Source organism: Antrostomus carolinensis, unplaced genomic scaffold, assembly GCF_000700745.2.
Source record: "Antrostomus carolinensis isolate BGI_N321 unplaced genomic scaffold, ASM70074v2 scaffold45158, whole genome shotgun sequence".
Classification (NCBI taxonomy): Eukaryota; Metazoa; Chordata; class Aves; order Caprimulgiformes; family Caprimulgidae; genus Antrostomus; species Antrostomus carolinensis.
Genome location: NW_010331735.1, coordinates 580 through 12,186, shown reverse-complemented (window position 1 = coordinate 12,186; position 11,607 = coordinate 580). Strand labels below are relative to the sequence as shown.

Sequence of the window (11,607 nt, the reverse complement as noted above, 5' to 3'; positions counted from 1 at the left end):
CCTTTATTTTAAACAGTTTTCATTAATTAAGAAACTGTAATACAGTAAGAAAAAGTAAAATTATGAAGCAGTGAGACAAAGCACAGAACTCAGCGTAGTCAGAAATTAGGATGCTGTAAATATCTAGAATTTATTTCTGAACTACCTGACTAAAAGTCAAGGCTGATTTCCTTAAAGTCAATAGAATTATTCCTGTGAGGAAAAAAATGTGAGACCAGACTCATGGCTTCTAACGTAGGTCACATCATTTCCTAACATGGCAATTCACAATAAAATAAAACCAAACAAAACAAGATACATAATGTGAACATGAATGATGGCTTAATGATATTTTACAAAAGAATATTTTCACATGCCACTGCATTCCTCTGTGCCGTCCAGGTTCTGTTCACATGGTACCCCAGGACATAACCCTCGTCTTGAGAAATCATACATCTATGGATAAAACTTACTCACTGTGTCAGGCAAATCACAGCAGCTTGTTAAAGTGAATCTGGAATTGGAAAACGTTAGTGGCATCACTGGAATTACATGTGCAAAATGAACAGGGGCTGGTCTGTCCCTCCCAGCGGCACGTCAGCATTGCAAGGAGCCGGTTCGGAGCTCATGGGGGTGACATTCACACCTGTGCAAACGGCAGCAAAGTCTGTAGATACCACAAAAATGGAGTGAAAGTCACCATGAGGTCAGTCAAGATGGTTCTGCTGGACCCTGGGTTATGCATAATGAAATACGTGCAGACCAAAACTGCAAACCCGAGCTGCACGTACTGCTAAAGGATGCTCTTCACACCTGATGTTTATGCTCCCTGGGAAACAGCTGCATTTATTGGTAAAGAATGATACTTCAGTAAACCTGGTATTTATGCTCTATGGGAAATGCTGTTTCATTCAAAGAATTGAAAAAAAAAAAAAGAAATTAATCTTGAAATGAACACTCAGTAAGTGCAGAGGTACATGGTACACAGACAAAAGACGCTGTGCTCCTAATGACTGCTTAGAAAAGTGAATGTTTTAAGTAAAAGGCATCACTTCCAACTCTACATTTTGACATCACGTTAAACTATGTTTAAAGAAACCATATTAAAACAAAATTCTAAATTACAGAATACTTTAAAAATAGTATTTTAATCAATAAAATCAAAAGAAAGTCATAATCAGAATAACACTAATATTTGTACTACTTACCAACACTTAACTCTATTTTTTCTTTGTCCATAAGTGGTAAATACCAGACCCTCAAAGATATAGTAAATAGCATGAACATGATACTACTAAACAAACTCCAGACCATGAATTCTTTACATTTTTTCTTCATTTACTCACACTCCCAAACCAACTTCTGCCACATCAAAATAAAAACCAAAAGCGGATTCTTTTAGATCTGTGCTTTGATTGTCTCTGCATTTCATCTTGTTTCAGAAATATTTCTCCAAACACAAGAATGCTCTAGCTACAGGTGAAAGGCTCGATGATTTTGGGGCATCTCACGCACTTTTGAGTACTCACATATAGTTCATGAATATATCCTTGAATGAAATTCATATTATTTAGTATATTAATATACTAAATACCACTTCAGAAAGGTAAATGCCACCGACAAAATGGTTCATCTAATACAGTACAGAGGAATGCCAACTAAACATTGCTGGAATAGTGTAAAATACAGTATGCAGTAACTTCAAGATAGCTTTTTAACTAATCTTGTATCTTTGAGGTTAATAATATCATTATTCTTTTACAGATTTGGAAAATGAGACTGGGAGTGCAGTGAATCCCAGGCGTGCAAAATCTCAGCATCAGACACAGCTGGAGCACACCAGGAGCGGTCAGTGAAACACCCAAATAGAGACCAGAACACCGACACGTGTCTGCTCAAGGTAATATCCATCTCCTGAGAAACAGGTCTGCTGGGACTAAAGTCACTTGGCAAAACTGTGGGCTTGCTGGTATTAATGATGATTTACTGGTGACTTCAGCGGGGCCAGGAATTCACCTAATAAAACTCTACTAATACAAATTATGCTGGAGTTACTGTAGAAATCTAAAATGCTTGTGAAGCAAGATGCTGCACAGCAGAGCCTGAATGTACTTTGTATAGTGAGATAACCACGAGGCACTGTAAATCCTAATTTGGAGCACAGGTTTGCCTTTTAGAGTAAACAGACTATGATAAGAATATCTTTCAAAAATTCCAGCTACCTTTCCTGTATCTTCATATAGTAAATTAGCATGGTGATACCACTATCTACTCCTGAGCAGTACTACAATATAAATGTTAAATAATAATATTTTTTAAAGTTTATCAGATTGAAGTTTGCATCTTTAGTTAGTATTTTGCAGAAAAATAACTGAACTTTATCCCAAAACAATCACCCAAGTGTCTCACTGACAAATCTTTACTTATAAAAGCCAAAAGACCATCAATAAAATAATCAAACCCTCTTAAAAAGTAAATAGCAAAACAGTTTTAAAAATGCAAACAGAACAAATAGCCATGTTCCCTTTCTCAGCACCTGTCATAAGTCTCTAGAATCGTATTCATTCCAAAATACTACTTTATATAAAACCTTGTTCACTTTGGCTTTCTCACTCATAAACAACACACCAAGACCAAAATAAACTGAAGGCCCTTCTTTGCAATTTGTTTCTGCTTTCATCTCACTTAACACCTGCACCCCTGCGTTGCCTCCTCTGGAAACTCCCAACAGACTTTGTGTTTATTAAACTCCGCTCAGCACCTTTAACAGGGAGTGTAAAAATGATCATTTCAGACTCCCCTGTACCTTCTGCAGGCCTGAAAAAGAAGCTGCCTCCTTGCAGGAAGACTCCGTCACAAACCCAACACCACATGCGCTTTACATTTAGAGTTCTGCTGAATCATTGCTTTCCGAGACCTCCAGTGGCAAGGAGTCACCTAAACTGTCCTCTGGATCAATGGTGAAGCCCTGGCTTTTTAATGTTTTATGAGCATTCATGAATTTCTGGAGGTACTTAGAGGTATATAGCCAGTGATGCTTCAAGACATCCTCCATCTCGTAGCATTTGGACTGCCTGGCGTTCATTTTTCGGAACCTCCTAAACAGTTTGTTTCCAGACTCATTTCCTTCACTTGCCCAGGCCCCGATGGACCCGTCTCTTTCAATGATTTCAGGAACATGAGCAAGGGTTTTGTGGAAATAATTTGTAATCTTGCCTTCATATCTGTACTTGAACTTAGTCGATAGGAGCTCAGCAAAGCGCTGTGAATTGTAGCTGTACTGGCACAGCAATTCTGGACACTCCTTGGCGGGGCACGATGATCGCCACACTGGCTTCATCTTCAGATAAAGGTCCATTAGTTCTTTTAGGGCTTCGTGCCTTTCCTCACACTTTATTAATTCACATACTGCCTCTACTGTTTCTTTAGACATCAGCTTTCTAGCAAAATTTCCACTCATCCTCATCATAGGCTTCAAGTTCATCTTCTTCCTGAGGTGTTTGTCAAGAGTCAACTGCCACCTCTTCCTCTCCTCTTTAGACACATCAGGTTTCTTGTAAACTTCACCGATCTCCATCTGGAAAATCCTGTAGAATTCTGTTGCGTTGCCAATGTCGCAGTGCAACGCATCTATGGAGGGAACAGTCTCAATAAAAGGTTTGGCTGAAACACCCTTCACTCTGTCACGGAGCTCATCAACAGATTCATGATATGGGTTGGACCTCCATATTTCATATCGCTCCAGATTTTCAGCATGGCTCCTGGTTATGGAGTGGAAGACCAAATTCTGGGAGGCCTCCAGGCGGGTTGCGTCACACAGGGTACAAATGTAAGTGGAACCCGAGGCCTCCAGCCCTTCCACTTCCCGCACGAGTTTCTCGTCATATCCTGTCCCCCTAAAGATGAATTTGAACGTTCTGAGGATGCCTCCGATTTCAAGCAGCAGTTCACTGTTTTTCATAGCCTCTCTTTCTGCTATGAGGGGGCTCAGGACTGCCGTCAGAGTTTCATGATCCGATTCGTCAGCCAGCATAAGGCACAAGGGCTTGCAACACAGCTCTGAATTGGGCTTTACTTCTTCAAAGATCCTCTTGCTTTCCTTCCCGTGGGCTATAGCAATGTTCATGACTGTGAAGGAAAAGCGAACAGCCTTCTCTGGCACAGCTGGCCCACTTCCGTGCTTCTCGCTGACATCTCCCATTCCATCACAGGACTCTTTTACTACCACAGTGAAGGGACCATTCAAATAGTCATCCAGGTTTTTTGCTTTCATGCCTTCCAAGATCTCCTCCTCCATGTCCTTTAAGGCACAAACCAGGGCTGCATCATACCGGAATCTCTTGGCAATTGTGTCCACTGGGTAGTCGTCAATTGAGAGTGGCAATCCTGATAGTCCATCTATAATTCCCACTTCTGTGTTAGTGGAGACATTTTTCAGGGGTGGTTTCCACTCGAATGGATGATAACCTGGAAGGAGGGCTTTCTCAGCGGTGCGAAGGGCGTGCAAAGGCTGGAAGATCTGCCTCCCAGTGACAGCTTTTACCGTTCTATACATTTTGTGATATTGGCTACAGCTGAGAAACGTGTTGACTCGGATTGCCAGGCAGACAGCGGGGTGAAGCCCAGATCCCCTCCCTTGCATTATAGCCTCCAGTTCATCTGCTTGCCTGTGTTCATTTTTTGCTCTTAAAGCTAGCAGGAACAAAGTCATGCACACAGCCTTTATATCCCCACCCTCTTCTTTCTCAGCAAAAGCCTTGACTTGGCGTTTCAGTTCTCTCAGACGATGTTTCTGAGCCCTCCTGGTCAAAGACAGGAGATGCTGCCTCGGTCGGCCGCCTTTATTTATGTGGCTGTAGAGCTCTCTATCTTTCATCTCCTTGTGGCTGGAGAGGTGTTGGCCATATTTTCCAAGCAAGATCTCTTCATCACATTCCTTTACAGGGCATCTTATACCCAGGTTATCAAGGATGTTCAGGAAGGATTTCACTGGGGTTACCAGATCAGTAGGGAAGCAAGGATACCAGCAGGAGGGGCAGTAGCTGCCCATAACCCTGATACATTTCAGGATGCAACTTCTGCAAAACAAGTGTCTACATGTTGTTTCCACTGGATCTGCCAAAATATGCTCACAGATCTGGCAAGAGATGGATTTAATGAAATCTACTGGGTAATCAACTGCAAGCAGCTTGGTGCTGAGGTGTATATTCTTGCAATTGACAATCTCTTTCATTAAATTTTTGTTGTTTATCTGTGCTTGGTTCTTTACACCTCTGTTCACTCGAGCACGTTCTGCAGTGGTCTTCACACGTTTGCCATGCTGTGCACTGGGTGGTTGGCTTTTTCTCTTCACTCCCCGACTGGCAGCGTGGCACACATCACAGTTTGGGGAGTGGGGCTGCCACTCCACTGTGCTGTTCCGAGGAAAATATACTTCACATGGAGCATTACTAAACTTCCTATGGATAATGCTCCAGCAGTTGTGACAGAATTGAGTGGGATGGATAGTATCAACATCCCCTCGCACATCAATCTTAAAAACCTTAGCAATAAGCTCTGGCCAAGAGGTGGCTTTTTTCTCTTTCTTTCTTAGAAGCCACAGAGTTTCATCATCCACTGGCCCATGCACTGGATGAGTTCTCTTGTAGCAATCACTTTTAAATGAAACTCCACAGATGCGGCAAAGTTGCTTCAGATGGTTCTGATGAGCTTTATTGTCTTGGTTTTTCATGTCACTGGCATCTTTCTCAAGTGCCTGCCTATTGCCCATTAAGTCCATCCTTTCTCCCCTTGGCACTGCTTCATCTGTACGCTGCACGGTTTCTGTGTTTGAAGAAGCGACCTCTTCTGCCTTGTCTTTGTTTATGTGCTGGCTGTCATCAGAAGGTGTTTTTTCAAATGATCTCACTTTAAACAGCTTGAATTTCCATTCAGAAAATTTTGTATGTGGATGCTGAATTTCTTCAGGCAGGTCCATTTGTGATGCTACTGCCATCTGCAATCTGGCAGAAACCAGATCACCTGAGAAAGAGAAAGATGCTGTAAGTTAGCTTATCTTCCCAAATTAATAATAATGCCAAGGTTTTTAATAGAGCAGTTCTAATCAGTTTAACTGAGAAGTGCTTTGAAAGTGAGTTACTCATCCAAGACATCTACTGAACTGAGAGGCCCAGACATGGCTGTACGCTCAGTATCCCAGAGAAGTACCCAAATGTGTTTTGACTTTGATCCTGAGGCATCCACATGTCTATTAGATCAGTGATGCACCTTACATGAGCCATTAGTCACCCAGTTTGAATATCCAAATCTGCCCCTTCCTTCTCATACCTGACTGAGGTTACCATCAGTACAGCTACGGTAGAGAACAGAATTACATTCTGAAAGTTTGGGGGCTTTTTTGTATGAAACTGAACTCACTGGTGTCTGAGAGACAGAATTTTGTCTGCCTCATGCTATATTATCTAAATTAGCAAGACACCTGCTCTCACACCACTTGTTAGTCCATGACCTGATCCGAAGTGTCTGCTACATGCCATTCTGTACGGGCAGAGCAGCACTCACTGCTCCATCCCAGTGCAGACTTTATTCAGCCCCAGTTTTGTGAGGTACTTTAGCATGTGCTTAATGAATGTGAGTAGCTCCATTAAAGCAGGAGGAGCTCTGCTCAATCCTCTCTTGATGCAAAATGAAATAGTTCCCTGGACTCTGAAGGAGATGTGGCAATTTCTACTGGCTGCAGATTTGTTCTGCAGAGAATATTTGCACATTGTAAGTTAGTTGTCTGTTTAAGTACTCTGCTGAGAACACTCTCTGTAAGGATTACTGGTACTGGAAAGCTGAAAATGTCTGTTCAAATTTGACCCCAATTTTAGCTTTCATAGAGATGCAGCCAAAAGTAATATCAATGTGGTTGCCATGGAGATATGGTATTGTATAAAAATAAAGACAAGATTTCACCTCAAACACTAAAACTTTTTGCTACTGCATCAGACTTAGAAAACAAAATTGTGTAGCAGCAATGACAAAAGTGAGGAACCTCTTTTTCATCACCTGGCCATGAGGAGTGCACAAAGTAAACAAACAGTTACGTTTTCTCATGTATTTTGTTTTTACTGCTCTGGTTTGTGTGAGTAATAAAAATTAGAAAAACTATATATTAAGACTGTATACTAGAACTAGAAATGATGTGGGTATGGCTGTGGTTTCTTTCACTGATTATATCACCACTTCACACAGAATCACACAGAACTGCCGGGATTGGAAAAGCCCTTTAAGATCATCGAGTCCAACCATGAACCCAACACTGACCAGTCCCCTATGACTAACCCATGTCCCTCAGCACTGTGTCTACATGACTCTTCAATCCCTCCAGGGATGGGGACTCCACCACTGCCCTGGCCAACCCCTTCCAATGCCTCAGAACCCTTTCAGCAAAGAAATTCTTCTTCACATCCAATCTCAACTGCCCTGGGCACAATGTGAGGCAATTTCCTCTCGTCCACTTAGCAGTTCACATCACTTGCTCGTTCAGCATCTATTTGGAAGGTGTCCTTCATAAGAAATACATCCAAGTCATGGTCTAAAGTGACGATGCCCAGGGTGTTTCAGAGATTATTTCATTTATAACCCTTCAATACAGCATCATTTCAGTACAGTCTTTCAGAGTCCATTGGGAAAGGACTGCTTTGATTAAGTTCCAGATCCAGAATGACGTAGCAGTCTGCTCAGCTCTTTCCTTAAGAGCTGTGTTTAACTTCAAAATCATTTATTAGGCTTTGGCAACTGTTTACTTCCCAGCTTCTCTGTGTTTCACCCCACAGGGAACAAGCTGCCCATCCCGCTGTCCCCATCTGCCTGCGTGCCTCTGTCCCGCTGCCTACGCTGCTACATATCCGTGCCTGCACTGCGGTCCCCAGCTGTCCATCACCCACCCAGCCTGGCAACACGCGTGCTTGTATCCTGCTCTTCACAGATCTGTGATCTGCAGCTGTGCCCAGATGCATTCAGAGCATTACCACTGTCTCGCTTTCTTGGCTGCATCCTGTGGCAGACTTGGTAAGATCTCTCCACTGAGCAATAACCCGTTTGCCCCTGAATAGCCCTGCGTTCCTGTCACCTGCAGAGTCACTGAACAGCCAGCTGCCCTACACTGTTCACAGGTCCTTTGCTTCTACAAAACACCCTACCCAATTTTGTGCAATTTCACCAGCTGCACCTTCAGAATCTCTTAAACCATGAGCAATGCCTCCTCAGGGTGGTATCTAAGTCACTGTAAAGAAAGAGCCAGCACCAAGTGCATTTAGAGAAAAATACTGAATGCTTTCTCTACTCTTCCAACCCTCTGACTAAGTACCACTGTAGTGCCATACTCATCTCCAAACCCATGACCTAACTCTCGCTATTAATCGCCAGCTCCAATGAATCAGACAGGGTTTGCCCCTGCTAAAGAAAAGTTCAAGCTTTTTTTTTTTCTTTTTTTCTCTTTCATTGAACATGCCCTGGAAGAAATGAATGACAGAGAAGCCTTCTCAGGTCACTCAACCTTCACCTTCTGCAGTAGATAATTGTTGCCAACAGGCTATTCATCAAATGCTGTGAATTGCCTCGCTCCCAGGCACTGGAGATTTCAGCAGCTCTCTTGGGAGAGATAGAAATATTCCCAGTGCTAGGAATATTTCCTGCTGCTCATGCTAAATTTGCCTGTGTTCTGTTATTCTAGTTGGGGGTCACATGGAACAATGTTTCTTCTCTCTGCCTACCCCACTCAGATTCTTGTGGAGTGAACCCCAGGCATGACCCCCCAGCCGTGGTTATTTAATCGACTCTGACACCTGTGCTCAGGATCGCCTCTTTTTATCTTGAAAAGGGAAAAGAAATTCCTTTTCTTCCCAGATCACAGTATTTCATACATTTCTGCTGACCAGCAAGATTGCAATACTTTTATTCACATCGAGGGAGACCTTGCTTTAGAGATAATCTCACTGAAATGAACAGAACAACCTCTGAGGTGAGGAAGCACTTATAAAATAACATCATCGACCTGCACGTTAAACCAGGAAAATGAACCAGCACTCGGATGTCCCACAAGCATCTGGGATGCTGTCTTTAGCGCTGCCAGCCTACCTTCAGCTCACTGTCAGTGTGTAGAGCTGCTGCTGCTGTCTCTGCTGAGTTTGCTCCCAATGTCGAGTTTCCTTGCTCTCTCTCTCCTGCGTGCTCTCGCTCAGAATTTCTGTGTTCCCTCTGCTTTTTAAAGACACTGCAGTGCTGTTTATCTCGCTTATCCCTGTCCCTCCGAGCTCCCAGGACCACCCTGGTGCTAACCACAGGTTACTGCAACTAAACACAACACAGAACTCTCAAATCCAGGTGGCACCTGGCAATTTATGAGGCTTAACCACAAAATTCATATAAACAAGGTCTTCTTGTGTGAGACTCCTGGGCTCTGAGATAAGTGTGCAGACTCTCTCTGAGGAGCACCTGCACTGGTTTTTAACACAAAGTTTTGCATTTGGCTTTCTTCTTTATAGTTTCAGAGCTGGTTTCTTCACTGTTGACTCTCAGAGAGGAGAACCTGGTGTCTGGTCACCCCACTGTCCCACATCAAAGCTATTTTTCATTTAAGGCCAGTGTCCCACTTCCCCAGGTTAACAGCAGCCAAGCTTCTGGAATTTGAGTGAATTGACAAGAGGGATCACAAAATGTCCTTCTTCTGACACCACTCTTTCATTTACAAGGATGTTACCTCTTTGGTGATGTACATCTCACATCTTGAAGACCCTGGGCAGGGAGGACAAATCAACAATATAAAAGCTAGCTGTATACACACCGAGTAACTGGTGCCCACTACAGCATGTACACAGTGGGCAGCAGAGTCTCTTTTCTGGAGAAGCCCACCCATGCTTATTTTCCACGGAGCAACTGTCTCAAAAACTGACTCAAAGTGGAAAGAAACCACGTTCTGTCACCCAACAGCACCCTGAACGTTTTCAGCCTCCACACATAACCTTGTGTAAAAATCGTAGCGATCCATTGAGTCCTTCCAAATGTGAACATAAGTTCACACTCCAGAAGCAGGAATTTCACTCCCCAGCATTTGGAGAGACCTTTTCAAAAACATATCAGATGGGGCTGCAACACCAGATATCACTCAAAATCACTCTCTGCAGTCACATATTAGTTTCCTCCCTTATCTTGAAGCGGCAGATGCAGCTCTCTGACAATATGCATTGTCAGGACTGAGGAATTTGTGGCTCTCTGAGAAGTATTTTAGCGAATCTCTGTCTCTGGGGTGCTTATTCAAAACTTCACCAGGTAGCTGGCTGCCTGCCCCGCTCCCCGGGGAGTCCCCTGCAAACAGCGCTGTACAGGCAGCAGCTCGGTTATCGAAGGAGCCACACAGCATCCGTAAGCCTAGTCAAGTGCTTGACTTCTAAAATACCCAGGAAATCACCCTGAAAAAATATTGTCTTGTAGGGATACTGCAGGCAACTAAAGGTTTTAATTGATCTCGAACTGCTACAGCTTCGGGTGTGTTTTATGTCCCTGTGAGCTCAATTGCTCAAGAGTTGGAGCTGCACAGATGCAGCACTGGGAAGTGTTTTCCCTGTGCAACTGGCACCACCGAGTGGAGAAGAGCCTTTTTGCCTTGGTTTCTGTTCCAGCGTGGGCCTGAGCCGCCTGAAAACCAAACAGATTTGGAAACTGCTCTGATAAAGGCATTTCATTTACACTTGGAATAAAATAGTTCCTTGAATTCTCAGTTAAAACAGGCTGGACATCAGTGCTCTGGGTACCTTAGAGATTATTAAAAATCATATTTTTCAGCCATAGAAAACTCTCCATCTAAGGATATCTATTTTACAAAGCTATATAATGATAAATTCCTCATTTTACAGCTAATGAAAGTAACATACAGTTTGTTCACTTGTCAGGAGAAAAAGGATAGCTCTGAAATTCAAGTGGTTGTCCAGGAAAGGATCCACAAAGTTTTATTTTTTTAATCTATTCTTAATATAACTTATTATTATTATTATCATCATCATCATCATCATCATGGTACTTTGGAGCCCTATCTGATGACCCAGATCTCTCTCTCTCTCCCCTCTAACTCTTAGCTTTCTGGCAAGCCCTAACAAAAAATGTAAGTATGTTTTGGACCAAAGCAGTGCTGGGAGTGGTGCGTTAGGGTCTGGCATGTGCATTCACTCCAGGAGCAGCACCTGCCTGTACCTGGGAGCTCCCAGCCCATTTAGCCCCTGGATTCCAGCTCCCAGGGAGCGTGGCAAGTGGCCAGAGACACAAAATCACTGGAAAATTGTGGCCCACAACTCGCCCAGCTTATATCCCCCCAAACAGTGGGAACTGAAGTGTTTGGTGGATTTAAATATGTGTTAGTTGGAGATTCTGGCCAAGAAAAGTCACTGATGCAAACAAACAAATTCCCCTTGTTCATTTTTAAGGAAATGAAGCTGTCCTTGTGTTCGCAGAACTGTAGAATCATAGTGGTTGGAAAAGCCCTTTGAGCTCATCGAGTCCCACCATGAACCCAACACTGACAAGTCCCCTATGACTAACCCATGTCCCTCAGCACTGTGTCTACACAACTCTTCAATCCCTCCAGGGATG

The 11,607-nt window shown here is 43.2% G+C and overlaps 1 protein-coding gene across 1 annotated transcript; it reads right to left on the bottom strand.

Annotated features, from left to right (window-relative positions):
• Positions 1-2,863: 2,863 nt before the first annotated feature.
• RAG1 (recombination activating 1) lies at positions 2,864-5,974 on the bottom strand. The gene has a single exon (XM_010173296.1). The coding sequence runs from the start codon at positions 5,972-5,974 to the stop codon at positions 2,864-2,866; it is 3,111 nt and encodes a 1,036-aa protein (XP_010171598.1).
• Positions 5,975-11,607: the final 5,633 nt, after the last annotated feature.

Excerpts from the sequence above, each read along its gene's own strand:
- RAG1 (XM_010173296.1), bottom strand. The coding sequence starts at position 5,974 with ATGGCAGTAGCATCACAAATGGACCTGCCTGAAGAAATTCAGCATCCA.